Source organism: Euleptes europaea, chromosome 14 (genome assembly GCF_029931775.1).
Source record: "Euleptes europaea isolate rEulEur1 chromosome 14, rEulEur1.hap1, whole genome shotgun sequence".
Lineage (NCBI taxonomy): Eukaryota > Metazoa > Chordata > Lepidosauria > Squamata > Sphaerodactylidae > Euleptes > Euleptes europaea.
Window position 1 is genome coordinate 57,183,742 of NC_079325.1, and position 16,691 is coordinate 57,200,432.

The 16,691-nt window shown below is 47.8% G+C and overlaps 1 protein-coding gene across 4 annotated transcripts in view; it reads left to right on the forward strand.

Annotated features, from left to right (window-relative positions):
• The window catches only part of BRD3 (bromodomain containing 3), a 45,472-nt gene extending 29,767 nt beyond the window's left edge, over nucleotides 1-15,705 (forward strand). The window contains exons 7-12 of one of the 4 annotated variants that reach the window (XM_056860962.1): nucleotides 715-906; nucleotides 2,229-2,294; nucleotides 6,090-6,331; nucleotides 8,975-9,267; nucleotides 13,728-13,886; nucleotides 15,473-15,705. In XM_056860962.1, the coding sequence (XP_056716940.1) occupies nucleotides 715-906; nucleotides 2,229-2,294; nucleotides 6,090-6,331; nucleotides 8,975-9,267; nucleotides 13,728-13,886; nucleotides 15,473-15,588 (1,068 nt within the window). In that variant the 3' untranslated portion in view covers nucleotides 15,589-15,705. The remainder of the gene's footprint in view (nucleotides 1-714; nucleotides 907-2,228; nucleotides 2,295-6,089; nucleotides 6,332-8,974; nucleotides 9,268-13,727; nucleotides 13,887-15,472) is intronic. The other 3 variants (XM_056860964.1, XM_056860965.1, XM_056860966.1) reach the window with 3 other exon arrangements.
• Nucleotides 15,706-16,691: the final 986 nt, after the last annotated feature.

A 16,691-nucleotide genomic window follows, 5' to 3' on the forward strand; every position in this document is an offset into this window, starting at 1 on the left:
TTGCATGGATTATTCCAGTTTTGGTAGCCGTGGAGAGGGGTAACCATTCCATGCAGTGAAGCTTCTCCACCACCAAAATCTTATTCAGCCCCTCTTCCTTGGGCTTCTGTGATTTCAGCACACATAATTCAAGCATATTTTTGCATGTCATAAAGGCTAGACACTTGCTTGTTTTTTGTTTTTTTACTGAAGTGGAAGCTGAGATCCTCAGGAAGCTGAAGTCACACACTGCACTTTTTCTGCGTTCCTGGGGAATTGCAGAAGACTTGCTGCTCTGACTCTATCTGTTTAAGAAGACTGGAGTGACTTGTGCCCCATGATTCCCACCCAGGTGCCAGCCAGGTTGAGACTGGCATTGTCTTAACAGCCCGGTGGCAGTAGGTGCCTTCAGACCATTTTCTCTGGCCGTCCGTGTCACATGAAGATCTTTAGATTCTCCCATATTTTTTGGAAACAGGGCTGTCTGGTATGTGTCTGAAATTCTATGATAAGAACAGTCCCCCTCCCCTCATTCCTGACTCGAATACAGTATGCAAGAATGCATTTCCTTTGTATGATGGGGGCAGATGAAAAAAATGTACACGTGTGCTTCTGAGTGAGAGGTACCTTCAGCTGATCCAATATTTGAGAGCATCTGCTGGAGAGGGGGCTCCCAGGTGACTGTTCTTGGAGGTGTTTTATCCCTTCCCCTCCTGAAGCTTACTGTCCCCACAGGATGTCTTTGAGATGAGATTTGCCAAGATGCCAGATGAGCCGGCAGAGCCTCCCCCTCCGCCTCCTCCAACAGCGCCAGTGGTGAGCAAAAGCACGGAGAGCAGCCACAGCAGCGAGGAAAGTTCCTCGGATTCCGACAGCTCTGACTCTGAAGAGGAGAGAGCCACACGCCTGGCGGAGCTCCAGGAGCAGGTGAGAGGCTCCTTCCATTCTGGCCAGGGTGACTGGCTGAGGTCCATTCCCAGCTTATTCAAGGCCGGTTCTAAGAGATCAGCCTTGGCTCATATGGCTGCAAAAGTTACTGGGCCGCTACAAGGTTTTGCTAGCCCATATTGTGACTAGTCATTTGTGGCTGCTTTTAAAAAAAAAAAAACTTTGAAAAGTTTCCCTCTCTGCTCATGTAAAGGTGATGCTTACCTCAAACAACCAGGTGAGCCTGCAATGTATCTTTTTGTCCTCAACCTTGATGTGAGCTGTCAGAGAGATCCAGACTTAGCCACAGCCACCCAGGAAGCGACGTGGCTGAGCAAAGATTTGAACTTGACCCCCCCAGTCAAAGCTCTGTGTCAGCGTTTCCAAACCTTTTCAAAGTTGCCTCACCCTGTCATTGTTGGCTTGAGTTCTCCCTCCTAAATCTAATAAGTAAAATTGAAAATTAGATGTAGTTTAAAACAAAATAAATAGTTTTAAGTAACAGTCACATTTGATTCATCTAAGAAAAACAACTGTCATGCAGACCGGCCTTTGAAATCACATGGACTGGCTTAAAGTCCATTCAGCAAATGGAACTTTTTCCAGCCCCCACCTTCCCACTGCGGTCTGTGCTGCTCTCGAAATTCCCCTCCCTGGGAATGGTGGATAGGGTCCTTAGGATCCAAATTGGTGCATTTGCAGTTTTGACAATTGTCCAGAAAAATGTGCTGCACAGCATTTGTGAATTAAAACTTTGTTTTTAGAATTGTTTGAGAATTTTGTGGTACCCCTTGAGATAACTTGCAATACACTGAGGGTGGGGGTGGGGGTGCAAAACCAGTGTGGAGAATCTCTCTTCTCTTTGATTCATAGTCTTCCAGGGCATCCGGCCAGGGTGGTTGGGTCTGGGAGATGTTGATTCAGTTCCCACCTCTGCCAGAGATGCATTGCAGAGCCCTCTACAAGTTCCTTGGCCTCAGTTTCCTATCTCTAGAATAGGAGCAAGAGTTGCCACGGAGGGTTGTTATGAGGAGAAATGCAATTGCAAAGCGCTTTGCTATTTGAGTAATGGCTCTGGAGCACCATACTGGTCGTTTTATGTTCAGGGATATTTAATAGCCATGAGGGCCAGAAACTTGACACCTAATAAAGAAAGCCAGGGAAAAAACAGTTCTCAGGATTCAGTAGGAGACCAGAATGGGAGTGTGATTTTGTGGCAATGCAGCTCTCTGGATCCCCTGCCCCTACACCCTTCCCCACCATCTGGAATAGCAGTGTGGACACAATATTTGCTTCCCTTGCCTCTCTTCTTGTTCACACAGGATTGTTCCCGATCTTTGAGGCAGTGCTACAAGGTCAATGACTCCCGAGACTGGAATGGATGGAATGTATTTGTTTATTTTTATTTTTTTTATTGATTTCTTTATTCGTGTACAGATAAGTGCTCTGTCATATTAGTATTTAGCTATCAAAACCTCTGTGGGTGTCATAATAAGACGTATTGTGCTTTTTCTGTTAGTCCAGTAAAATGTCACCTGTGGGTTTGGGACACTGAAGGAGGTTCTCTTGGCCTGGGGCGGAATCTAATCAGTAACCCTGCCTCTATTAAAACAATTGTAAGAGAAGACAAAGAAAGAACACAGGGTGACTGAATGCAACTAGGGCCAAAGTCCTTTAGTTGCAATAACATACTTGTGCCCAGGCTTTGCCTAAAAAAAAAATTAGTCTCTAGCCCTTTCCATTGTGGAGTTATAAGAGGAAATGTGCAGCCAGAATATTTTGCCTTATTACTTCGTAAGGAAAAGGTTTAAAGACTTAATGAAAGCTGGGAACTACTGCATTGTTGTAATAGATCAGTATAACAATATTGTACTATAATGATCTGCTGATTATAATTCTTTATAAAACAAAACAAAAGTATCTGTACGCATGGGGTGGAAATGGTGGCCACGGGGTTGAGGTATGGAAAATGGCACCAGTATGGGTGGGGGACCTTCAACAATGCACACCTTCCCACCCACAGGGTATCCAGAGGCGCTTTGACTGTGGTCTTTCCAAAATGATCATACCAAACCAGGATTGGGAAAGAACGCAGCAAAGTGGGGAAAACAATAGAAGCAGGACATATAGTGGATGATGTCACATGGATTCTCCTCAACACGGCGCTGCTGTAAGGGAGCCAAAGTGGAGCAAACATAAGCATTTAAACACCTCAGACTTCCCTTCCCAGCTGGCCATTCAACAGAAGAAAGGGCTCGGGGATCGGATAGGCTGCAGCATCCATGGGGCTGGATCCTGTGGAACCAGGCCTGTTACCACTCTGCCTTTGCTGATCAAATTAGTCTGGGAGGGGCCGTAGCTCCATGGTAGAACAAGTACATTGTGTGCAGAATGTCTCCATTCTGGTCCCCAGCATCTCCAATGAAAGGATCTTGATGGTGCTGGGAAAGATCTCTGCCTGTGAGGGTTTCTGCCAGTCCAGGCACTCGTTGCCTGCTGGTTGATCTTATAGGTTACCCCTGAAAGTGCAGAGGTCTAGCCAAATCAGGTCGTAAACCCCAAGGACAGGTTCTGGTTAATTGCTTTCAGTTGATGTACAGTGCCTAGTTTACAGTAGGAGCTTTACAGATAATTGAGGATGATAAACTAAGAGATCTTGGGGCCTTCAGAGAAAAGGCACAATAACAGTATTTTCAGCAAACAACTAAATTCCTCCTTGCAGTGTTCCTCTGATGGGAGCACTCTTTGTGGCATGATTATGTCTCATGGTGCCTGAAACCATTGTATTGCCACCTGGAGCAGCATCTTCAATTTCCAGGAGACTGCCTGAGCTTGCTGGCTCTGATTTTCAAAGTTTCTAGCCCTCCTGGTTGCAGAGATAAACATACCATTTTGAAAAGGTAAAGGCAGCACAGTCTGTAGGTGTTCTACGAGGAGACGGCTTGCAGCCTCTGGCAGAGTCGTTTTGACTCTCCGCAGTGCTGCCTTCCCTGCTGTACCTGTGAAGAGGGAACCACCAATGACATGGCTGACCGCTATCTTCCTCCCCATTTGATATCATAACTCCTGACTTTGTCTTTTGTTCCATTTTATGTGCATGTATTGACTTTATCTCTCTCCCACTCAATCTTTAAGGCTCAGGGTAAGTTAAAACACAGTGCAGTGAAAAGCCGCAGAACTGAGCAAATGGAAAGGGTTGTAGTTCTGCTCACTGCGACCATTACATGCTACTTAGACAAGGAGCTGGGAAATACTGAGTGTTGGACATTGCCCGACCTCTAGAGGAAGGGAGCTCTACATTATGTGGCTGACTGGGAGAACTCCCCCCTCTAGCTCTTTATGTACCACATTTGCATCCCACAACAACCCTGAGAAGTAGGCCAGGCTGGCAGTTTGCTCATGGCCTGCCTAGGGAGCTTCATGCTGAAATGGGGATTTGAACGCTGATCTCCCTGATCTGTTCAGGCTCCCTCACTTGCAGTTGACTTTTGTGGGGTTTGGCAAACTGTCCTCGCCATCAGGTTGCCGCCTGCCTTTTCATTGGCCCTGTTCCTGAGTCTTTCAGAGCATTCTGGTGCACAGGAGTTTGGTGGGAGAAGCTCTTCTAGTTTGTTTAGCTACATTCCAGGAAAAGTGTGCCAGATTGTTTTTAAAAACGCAGGAGCTGGGCTGGCAAGGAAGGTGACGATGCTCCCCCTACCCCCACCCCGCTCTGCCTCTTCTCCCTGTGCTCATTTTCAAGGCAACAGAGGCAGCTGAGGAAAGAATGGGGCAAAGGAGCGCATCAGTCCCTTATGCTCACCCTCCCCCAACCACGCTGACTCCAAGGAACTGAGACGACAGGTGTCTTCTCTGCTAAAGAGTCTTCTTTGGAGTGGTGGACTCTGATCTGGAGAACTGGGTTTGATTCCCCACTCCTCCACATGAGTGGCGGAGGCTAATCTGGTGAACTGGATTTGTTTTTGGGTGACCTTGGGCTAGTCACATTCTCTCGCCCCCACGTACCTCACAGGGTGTCTGTTGTGGGGAGGGGAAGGGGAGGTGATTGTAAGCTGGTTTGATTCTTCCTTAAGTGGTAGAGAAAGTTGGCATATAAAAACCAACTCTTCTTCTTCTAAGAGATGGGCTGGTTTTCATAATGTGGAGTTCTTGTGAGTTATGATTCCTTTCTGCTGTTTACTGAATGCATGAGAATATCAGGTGGCTTATTGATATTTATCAGCCTCTGAAAAACTGGGCTTAGGCCTGGTCTGCAAAATAAGACAAGAAGGAGGCTGCAGGTAGGGGAGAGGTCATTTTTTCACTGCTCCCCTATGTTAAATAAACTGCATCCTCGCAAGTAGAAAGCTTGGTAGAACCTGATGTGCTAGCCTTTTCCTTGCAGTCTCTTATGTGGGGAGATTAAAAAAAACTATATTCCCACCCCACATTTGCAGCCAGAGTGACCCAGTTTCACTCTACCACTTCATTTTCCTGCACATGTAGACTGCCTCAGTCCTGTAAAAGAGACAGTGAGTTTGCACATGCAGATGTCCCCATGCAGGGGCACAGCAACTGTTATTGGGCTTGCAATTTAGAAGGCCTCCCCCCGTCCCCCTCATGCTGTATATGAGAATTGGCACTTCCATGTGAGGGTTGTATAAGCAACAGCAGCTGTGATTTGCACAACTGGCAGCTTGGGGGGGGAAGAAACCCCTCAAATTTTGGTGTTTGTGCAACCACTCTATGAAGGTGTTGGTTCTCAGCAGGGAATCTACGACTGTCAGCCTGGTCCTGGTCTCTGCACACGGCCACCAACTTGCGTGGAAGGGCTTAGCAAGTGTGGCTCATTCTGGAAATGAGCCAAGGCTGATGGGCTTCAAGCTGGCATGCATGTGGGTGTCTGAAAGCCAATTCACACATCACGTTAATCTCTGGATGACTGGCATCAAGTGAAGACCTGCATGTGTGAATGAACCATAATCATAGAGCATATGTTCCTATCACCCACTGCTGATTCAAACACAATATTTTTGAAGTGAATTGATCCTGATGTTTGACTGAGAGTTGTCAAGGGTTAAGCAGTTGAGCAGTGTGAGATCAAGTGCTTGCATTAACTGACCTTTGAGGAGGTCAGAACTGCATAGGGGAGTCTTCCGAGGCACTTGACCTTCTTAGCTTTGATCCTCCGTCTTCTCCGCCAGCTGAAGGCCGTCCATGAGCAATTGGCTGCCCTGTCCCAAGCTCCTGTCAACAAACCAAAGAAAAAAAGAGAGAAGAAGGAGAAAGAGAAGAAGAAGAAGGACAAGGAGAAGGAGAAGGAGAAAGAGAAGCACAAGGCAAAAGCAGAGGAAGAGAAGAAGGCCAAGGTGGCCCAGCCAACAAAGCAGGCTCAGCAGAAGAAAGCCCCAGCCAAGAAGGCCAACAGCCTTCCCACGGTGAACAGGTAAGGGGCACCCGGGGTGCAGCATGCTGGCCAGGTGGGCAAACCCCTGGGAAGCAGCATGGCTTCCAGCCTCTGAAATGGCACAGCCCTCACAGAGTTCTGAGGATCCCGGATGGTGATGGGATGTTCTGTGGTGGGAACTTGTCTGAATCACTGGGTGATGTTCATTGATGGACTTACACAGACAAAGAAACAAAACTCCTTCATGCAGGCCTGGTGCAGAGGGTGCTGGAACTGCTGGTTCTGCTGTTTGGGCGTCCTTTCCTTATCCATAGTCCAGGTTAAGATGAAGCTTACTAGAAAGGCTGCTGTAATGGCCCCTTTCCTCTGAACCATGTGCCATGTTGACTTTTGCTGGTCAGCAGCTACATTTTAAACTAGATAGCCAAAGCTGTTTCCACAGGATGAGAATTCTCCCATCTTGCATTCATTTGGCACTGTTGTTCTCTGTGCACATTCCTCTGTCAGCCACCGTTTTCCCTGTATTTTTCATCTGATGCACCACCAGAGGGCTTGGGGGGGGGGGCTTTTTAAAATCCGTAATTGCTATGGAGGTACACCACGATAGCACCGTAGCAATTATTTTAAGCCTGCAAAAAGCCCTTTGGTGGCATGGTGGGGGAAATGGTAGCTGTGAAGGAAAGGAACTGTGGGTGTGCACTTTCACCCAGATGCAGTGCGAATGGGTGTGGGCCAGGTTTGTTCAAACCGCGCGCCAAGGATGGGGGAAACGAACAGCTTGGATTATTAGAGGACATCTTGTGAATGCTCTCATAAACAGTGCTTCAGCTTGGAAGCCAAGGCAGAATTAAATGTCCATTAAATCTCCATGGAGAAGCAACCTTAAAGAATAATGCATTCCTTGTGGCACAAGTTCAGTTTGTCAGGTGCATGAATGCCACAATAAATGCTAGCTGCTCAGGTATCACCAGACCCTTAGGCTTAGACACAGACTGCTGTTTCAGTTAGCTCAAGAACGTCCACCCCTGGAATGCAATTTTTACACACTCTCACGCACACAGCTTGAAATGCCCTCTAAAATCCTGTTCCTGGTGAAAAAGGGTACCTCCAGAAACAGGAATTCAGAGGGCATTTGGGGCTGCAAAGGGAGGAGGTGGATGGGGAATCACCCTCTACAGATAGGAACCCTTCCATCTGTGGAAGCTTGAGTCTGGATCCATTCCTTAGCTTCCGGCAACCAAAACAAATACAGTTGCTCTTCTGGGATCCGTTTTAAACGAGTACAGAAATTTCTTAATTAAGCACAAGCTGAACAGCTACTAGGGCACTGCCCACTCTGACTGATTGCTACATGCCAGCCCAAGACCAAGGCAGAGGAGTTTCCAACCCACTGGCTACAACACCAACAGAGGCTCTGGCATTGTTTCCCATTTGAGACCACAGCTGTTGACTCTCAGGGGATTGGCAAATGGGAGGAGACTATAACAAGACTGGGAAAGACAGTGGCTGAGGTTCATAACCAGGGAGGTCTAGACCAGTGGTCGGCAAATTGCAGCTCGCGAGCCGCATGCGGCTCTTTGGCCCCTTGAGTGCGGCTCTGCCCCCTCACTCACCGGCATCTCATCCAGGGCGGCACCAACGGGTCTGTCTCTCTCCCCAGCGGAAGACTCCCCAATGGCAAACTTTTAATTTAAACCGCTTCCCCGCCCCAAAAGGTGGAGAAGGCGCCTTCTGTCCCGGTAGCGCAAGACGCAGGCGACCCCTGCAACTACTTCGAGGGTGCCCCAGCCAACATTTTGGCACCGATCTCCCCAGCAGCCCCACTCGGGAGGAACCCGGACGGGCCCATCCCCCTTCGCGCCTCCCGTCACCGGACTGTTCCATTCCCAACGCAGGAAGTGGGGAGGTCTCCAGCGCCGGGCCAGCAACCTCCTCGCTGCCGCCTTCTCCCGCTCCTTCAACCCGAGCGCAGTCCGGCGGAGGAAGGGCCAACAGCAGCCTCAAGAGACTCTCGGCCCAGTGGGAGGCGGGGAAGGTGACAGAGCGCCCGAGCCTCCCAACTCTCCCACACATCCCTCGCCCCCTGCTCATCCAGCGGCCCTGCGTCCTGGGCTGGGACGCCTGGCGGCGGTGCCTAATTCAAGCTCCAGCTTGGGAAGGGGCTCGGGAGCGAGCGAGCGAGCCGAGGAACGCGTCGCAGCCAGTCCCCAGGCACGCGCGGCCAGGGTGGCCCCCTGGACCCCCCCCCCTCCCGATGACTAAGGTGAGGCAGAACAGCGCCGCCACCCGCCTGCGCGCACTCGCTTTTGAGGCGCCTCTTCTCCTCCCCGGGGCGTCCCCCCCCCCGCCGGCAGCTCCTGCCCACGCGGCATTTCTTTGCACAAACGTCCGAGGGAGAATCGAGCTCTGACTCCCCCTCGGACTGGTCTGAGGCGGAAGAGACTGTCTCAGCCCCGACATCCTTCCGGGCAGAGACCCTCCCAGTGGCCGGGACTAAGCCCCCTCCTGACACCTCCCCCCCCCCTAAGTTTAGAAATTTGGCTCTCAAAAGAAATCTCAATCGTTGTACTGTTGATATTTGGCTCTCTGGACTAATGAGTTTGCCGACCACTGGTCGACTGTCGGGGGCTGCACCAGCCGGATTGAGCTGCTGGTTGTTTATCCTTACTTTAAATCTTGCAGGCAGCCGAAGAAAGGAGGCAAGCAAGCATCAGCGACCTACGACTCAGACGAGGAAGAGGAGGGTCTGCCCATGACTTATGATGAGAAGCGACAGCTCAGTTTGGACATCAACCGCTTGCCCGGGGAGAAGCTGGGCCGGGTGGTGCATATAATCCAGTCACGGGAACCCTCACTCAGGGACTCCAATCCTGATGAGATCGAAATAGATTTTGAAACCTTGAAACCCACAACGTTACGAGAACTGGAGAGATACGTCAAGTCATGTTTACAGAAAAAGCAAAGGAAACCATTTGGTAAGTGGGAGCGGTGCTGGACCCAGGGCAAGTTAACCAGGTTTTTAAAAGTGACCCCCCCCTTTCCTGCCCACCTTCCCTTCAACAAAATCAGGAAAATTGTGTCAAGTTTTCACTTTTCAAAATCTTGCTCTTAGCATCTGACAGTTGAAGCTATCCAGAATGCAACTATTATTTTTCAGTTTGAAAAAAAACTGTTCACAGTTGGTACACAAACAGAATAAACTCCACTTCACTTTGAGTCAGCTGCTTTGCTTGGTAGAAGCAAATGTTGGTGGGAATATTTTTAATTTAATAAGCTCAAGGCTGGGATCAAGACCGTGACTTCCAGCCTTCCACTCCTTCCACTTCCACTTGCAGCCTTCCACTCCCCGGGTTGGTTTCTTGGCACTCTCCAAAAGCCATTCTGGGGGCAGCTGGAGGGGTTGCCGCAGGAAAGGGAAACTGGCAGGTTGGTGCATGCCCAGAAGCACTTAGATGCACATGTCAGGCTGTTAGGATCGTAGCCAAAATCTGGAAGGAAAAAGCATTGAAAATGGGGTGTTTTGCTTGACCCTCGGCCACCTTGGAGTGGTGCAGCCCCATTTCCCCCCCCCCCTCTGCAGCTCAGTTCAGCCAACATGCCAAGCTTTGGTTAAAGATGTGTAAACTTTCCATTTGGCTGGCAGCAAGAAGGGCTACTAATTCTTGTCTCATGGTCATGAGGCAGTTGACATGAACTCTCATTGACACAAACTCCAGTTTCAGAACCAAGGGTATTATTTAAATTAGGGGGGAAGAAATATTGTTGAGTTTATGCTGTTGTTTTAATTGGAAAAAACAAAGCTGCTAGGCACAGGATGCAAGATTGGTCCAGGAGCCCAAGACACCCTTCAAGCCCTTTTTGTGGCTCCAGGAGGGCTCAGGATGCCCTCTGCTTCTGAGGGTGCCCCATGTGGGCTGCACTGCCCCAGTGGAGCGACTACTGGTCTGAGGTGCTTTAAGCAGGTCTTCCTCCAGAATGTGGATAACCCCTGGTCAAGTACAGTCTTGCCAGTTCACACAGGATACCGTCTCCCCAGAGAGCAACAGCAGGGAGAGGCCGGGGCTCAGTAGGAGAGCCTCTACTTTGTATGCCGAAGGTGCCAGGTTCAATCCCCAGCATCTCTGTTTCAAAGGATCAAGACTGTGGCGAGTCACTGCTAGTCTGAGTAGACAATACTAACCTTGATGGACCGATGGTCTGATTCAGTATAAGGCAGCTTCAACACAGTTCATGGTGAAAGGCAGACTTTCAGTAGGCCCTCCCCTGCCCCGACCAGCTCCCCCAGGGAACACTCTTTGCTCTCTTCTCCCTGCCCCCAAGAGCCAGCTTGATGTTGATGCAGGCCGGTCTCCACCAAACTGTTGTCCTGCAAATTTGGGCAGTGCAGAGTGTGGTTTGATGTAATGTCTGAACCAGATGGACAGCACATGATGGCTCTGTGTTGTGCTTCAGCCCTGTTGAAGTGAAAAGAAGTTCAAGTAAGTTGTACCTTAGGCTGAAGATGGGAAGGAATCTTTTAGAGGTGGCTTGAAAACTCTCTCCCTACCCCCTGTGGAGCCTTGAAGTGTGGTAAAATTCTCCTTATCACTTGGCAGGATGGTGCTGATGATCTATCAACCCCAGCTGAGCTGTCTTGGACACCTCCCTGTCTGTGCTCTGAAGAACTGCTGCTTGTGGCACAGTACATGCACCTCACATTCATCTCTGCTAAACAGTTTGACAGGTTTTTGTACTGTTCCAAAAAACCTGCAAAACTGTTTGACCAGAGGACAAAAGAAATGTCCTCCATGAGAAGCAGCTTTTAAGTCCAGTCTAACTTGTCCAATGGAATTCCACAGAAAAGAAGCAGGACTGACTCCCTCCAGACTGCTGCAACTGCCTCATTGCTCACCTCACCACAGCAGTAGAGTTACAGGTTTTGCAATGAGTCCCGGCATGCTGGAATAACCCTGACTCTTTCAGCAAGCTGGAAGATCCTGATTTCCTTAAATACATACTTGCGCATAGCCATCAGTGTCTCCAGCCTGTGGTTTTGATCCTCTCCTGCTTCAGCCTCTGTGTTTTTGATTGCCTGCATGAGGAAGGAATCTCTTGGTGACGAGTGTTGATTAAATTGGCATACACTTGTGGGGGAATAAAATGGTAGTTCAGTGTGGGGGACATCTGGGAGAGATGGTGCTTGTCACCTGCATTTGTAGAAGTTCTTGTATTTAAAATAGTTACTTTTAAAAATCACAAATGGGCATCACTCAACTTGGTGTGGCCCACAATGTATGACCCAATATATATGTAACACCTGTAATGGCACCCCTCAGTAGTGCTCTGAGATGGCGTGTGTTATGCTGCCTCCTTTCCTTGCTTAGTGATTCCTATTTATTTTTGCTGCCTCCAAAGACTCTTCGCTTAAACTTCTTAGTTAAACCCAAAGCACAGGATGGCTTAGGTGTATTTGGTAGAATAGCAGAATGGTCAGCTGTGAGGGTGGCTCTGAGGTAAAAGGAGATCCTTTTTACGCTTAAACTATGTTTCAGAGAAAACAACTGGCATCCAAATGGTGTTTAAAAAGGCAACTGAAACCTGCAGCCAACCCCAAAGCAGGGACATTTTAGAAGGTTGAAGGGGAAAAATCCATACCATTATCCACTAACAGAGGATATGAAAGGGCCAACTGGTTTGAAGCAAATAAACAAAACAATCTAAACAAAATACATATACATTCAATGTACATACAAAACAAAAATGAAAACTGATCTAAAATACTATAACACACTTCAAACCAGCTGGCTTTTTTGTACCTTGTGTATTAGATAATTTTATTATTTTTTCCCTCAACGTGGGCTATACAAAATGAGTTGTTTTCTCTTAAATATAGAGTTTATTTAGAAGCATTACAGTGTAACTTTCAGTATGGTTCGTAAGTGTAATGGTTTCTGATAGGTATCGTTATTTTTTCTCTAAAGTTCCTTAAGCAGACCTATCCACAAAGGTTTATTTTCCTCACTTGCCATTTGGGCTAATAACTTCCACACAGAACACAGATTTCTTTCATGGCACCTCTTTCACTCTCCTCATCCCACCTAACTCCCTTCTCCTCTCCTACACCCTCCTTCCTCCTCTCACACACAAAGCCTCTCTGAACAAACCAAGGGTACAGCCACCATCCAAGCATCACACACTTCAGTCACCCATCCAGCCATACTTTTTCTTACTCGAGAGGTCTACATTTTAACCCACAGCAACACACATATAAAACCCCACATTAAAACACACACAAATTATTTTCATAGCAGAACACCACAGGCTGGTTTAAAAAAATATTTTTGAGTGGGACTGTCATTTAATCTTAGATAATCATATGAGTGTTGGCATACAGTCGGCATACAGTTGCATGTGAATAAAATAGTTCAGTGGGGGGAAAATGACTTTGATTTTTAGAGAATGCACGCATGAGGTAGCTGGTGATATCATATCAGAGGCATGCCCTGCCATCTGAAAGGTGGTGCTTACTACCTGCATTTTTAGAAGTTCTTGTATTTAAAATAATTACTTTTAAAATTATGAATGGGCCTTAGCTAAGTGATAAATCACTCATTTTGTGTAGCCCACGTTGAGAGGAAAAATAATAAAACTACCCAATACACAAGGTATAAAAAGGGCCAGCTGGTTTGAAGTGTATACTAAAATACTATAGTATTTTAGATCAGTTTTAGATTTTGTTTTGTATGTACATTGAATGTATATGTATTTTGTTTAGATTGTTTTGTGTATTTGCTTCAAACCAGTTGGCCCTTTCATATCCTCTGTTACTGGATAATTGTATGGTTTTTTCCCCTCAACCTTCTAAAATGTCCCTGCTTTGGGGTTGGCTGCAGGTTTCAGTTGCCTTTTTTAACACCATTTGGATGCCAGTTCCCAGAGAGCTGCTGCAGTAGGCATTGTGACCTCGGACCACCAATTTACTCCAAGAATTTGTAACAGAGTAGAATACTTTGCTTTTTTCCCAGCCAATGACTGCTGGCTTTGAACACAGAACGTGGTGACAAAGCATCGCTATATGCTGTATCTGGAGATACCCTTTTTAATGTTAATGTAGGTTGAAAACTAGTTTGTCAGGGAGAATGGGATTAGTTTGGCCCTCTCCACATTTTCTAATTGAGATATCTGTGCTAGTTGTCTACTTTCAGGGTGCTTTTTGTGAAAAACAAAACAAAAAACAACAGGCCTATGGGAGCCTGCAATTTCATGGTTTCCCACATGCGGGACTCAGTGGTGCCACTTTAGGACTTCCCTTGCTGCTCCACACTTGCTCTCCCTTCTCTGAGCAGGGATGTCCTGCTGCTTAGGTTCTAGCTGGTGATCTCCAGCCAGCAGTTGCAGGATGGTTTTGTGCCCTGTGCAGTGGTGACCTCCCCTCTTCTTTCCCCCCTTCAACCAGTCTCAGCAATTGTGCGTTCCTCCTCCACAGCTGCAAGTGGAAAGAAGCAAGCAGCAAAATCCAAGGAAGAGCTCGCTCAGGAGAAGAAGAAAGAGCTGGAGAAACGCTTGCAGGATGTGAGCGGGCAGCTGAACAACAACAAGAAGCCTGCCAAGAAAGGTGCCCATTGCCACCGCTCTGTTATTATTGGACATCCCACCCCAAGATTGAAATTATCAATGAGTGAAAATGGGCTGCACTGGCCCACTCCCCAAAGAACCTGGCTTCAAGATTTCCCGCTTCTGTACAGCCTTTGCTGACGGAGCCGTGGAACGGATGCCAGGCACCTGCTCTGACCTGCACTGCTCAGTTCCAGGAACATTGCCGCATTTTTTGTGGCCCTGCTAAAGGATCTGGGGTGGCTCCCCCAATATACAACTTCACCTGCACTGGTGTTTGGGATTTTTCCTCCTTCCCATGCCCCCCATGGCATTCTGAGGGAGGGAGAAAATGAGCAAAGAGGAGCTGGAGGGCCCTGGAGGAGAGGAGCAACTGTGATACCCCTGTTTGGCAGGGGTCAGCGTGGGCCCGTGATGGCACGTGTGAGCCCCCAAAGGCATCCCTTGCTATGAAATCCTGATGCCAGGCTCCCCCCCGCTGCATGGGTGGTACTCCTTATGGTCAGTAACTCTGGCATTCTGGTACATGACAAAGAGGTGGAATTCAGAAGCAGACTTTTAAATAATCTCAGTAATATAATTAGGGCTGACCTGGAGGTGGGAAGGCACGTGTGCTTGGCACAAAAGCAGTCACTTTCAGCGTGGGGAAAAAATAGAACTGGTAGCCATCTGACACGGCCCCAAATAGCACAGATGATTTGATTATCTTTATTTTTGTAAATTTATTTTACTTCATTGGTCCCAGTGGGGACCAAAAGATACTTGTTGTTTTCCTCTCTTCCATTTTATCCTCCCAACAACCTTATGAGGTACGTAGGCTGAGAATGTGTAACTGGGCCAAGGTGACCCAGCAAGTTTTGAACTGGGGTCTTCCAGGTTCTTTGAGCTCTCATCATAATTTTCCTCCACTGTCAGTCAGTCTGGCTTCTTTTTCCCAATTTGACGGGCCGTTTTGTTCTCTTCCAGGCTGGCAGTCCTGTTTGCGGGGGAGGGAGGGATGGAAACGCCCTTCCTGGGAAACCAAATGTGGAGGCTGAGTTTTTGTGATCAACAAAAGCAGGGGAAGATCACACAAATGCGTATAGAGGCCTCCACAAGGAGCACCCACATCATACCTTTTGCTATGGACATATGGAGGGAAAGCCAGGGTCCCGAAGTCCCAATTCAGACATTCAAGGGGTTGGCTCTGCCAGGCTTTACCCGCTGTACCACATAGGTAGTGTCTGAAGTGAGCCAGGCACTTTGCACAACTGCACACTTGTGCAGGGCTTCAGCGCAATCTTTCTCACACCTCTGGGGTACCAAAAAACCTGCACAAACAAGGCCTCCCTGAGGAGCCCCCACTCAGATACTTCCTGGGTGGGGTGTGGGGGAGGATGCGATTGCTCCTTCCTAGCAACAGCGACTATATGAATCAGGACTTGCGCTTTCTCACAGGTGAGAAAGTGTGGGGTGTGGGCACTTCTCTTGAGCTCAGGGATCAAGGAAAAGGGGTTTTCCCCACACACACACCCCTGCAATATGTGCACATGACTAGGATGCCAAGAGCTGCCAAGTAAGTGATGCTTTGTCTTGTTTCTTTTTTAGAAAAACCCGGCTCTGCCCCCTCCGGTGGCCCTTCTCGCCTCAGCAGCAGCAGCTCCTCGGAATCAGGGAGTAGCAGCTCCAGCGGATCCAGTTCAGACAGTAGCGACTCGGAGTAAGCTACGGACACTTTTAATATGCCTGGACAGCAAATGGACATCTCGCTCACACGCAGCCCGTCACTCTGTGGCGTTCCCTTCTGTTCTTGTTTTTTTTTTAATGGTCTGCTTCGTCCCTTTACTTCACTCTTTTAAAGCCTTTTTTAATTCAGTGTTATAAAAAAAAGATAATTTCCAAAATTAATTTCCCCCACTTTTTTTAGGTCAAAGGTCTTTGCGTGTGTGTGATTAGACTTTACAACAAGTAATTTGTTTTGCTTAAAGTCTCTAAATATTTTTAATGGAAGGTGAATGTGCTCACCACTGAGGAGATGCAGAAACTCCCAATGAGAGATCCTAGAAGACGGGTGTAATATATGGGGGACGGGGGGTTGTTTTGGCAAGTTCTTTTTGTCCTGGAAAATTCCTTCTTAATACAACCCAAGATTCATTCATCTCTGTGACAACACGAGATGGAGGGGGAGGACTTTTAAATGCGGGAGGGAGAACTCTGTAAAATGGTACTTTATCTGGAAAATGTTAGCTTTTGAAGTAGTCAATGTATTTGTTCTTAGCACTAGTATTCCTAACCGCCAGGGACCTGGTGCACTATTCTAGTGCTCATGCATGGATTGTGCAAGAGAACTACCTAGTGGATTGGGCCCCAAGTCTACATTGTGATGAACGATCATCAACCTTTTTTATATATAAGAGGGAAGAAAAAGAAAGCTTATGTACTGTTGATTGTTAAAAATGTATCTCTTTAGATATTTCTTTTATCCTTAAAAAAAATGATACAGAACTTCAGCCTTCTGTTCTAAAGGCTCTCAAGAGGTAGCCTAGCAGATTAAAAGTGGTGTGTGGAATCTTGGTCTTGGAAACTCAAAGCAGGGTGGCTGGGATCTCGTCACTGTGTGTACCGTAGGGGTGGGGACAGTAACTGGGAGGTGTGTGATGCTCCACGCCCAGTACCTGGGATTGATCCTGGAGGGCTGGGGAGCTCCACTCAACCTGCACAGAGCAGTCTCAGATCTCAGAAATAAAAGCAGGCCAGTTTCTGCCTCTCACACAGCCCCTGGGTGTCTCCTCCAGCCCTTCAGGTAATCTGTATTTGGGAGGTGGGG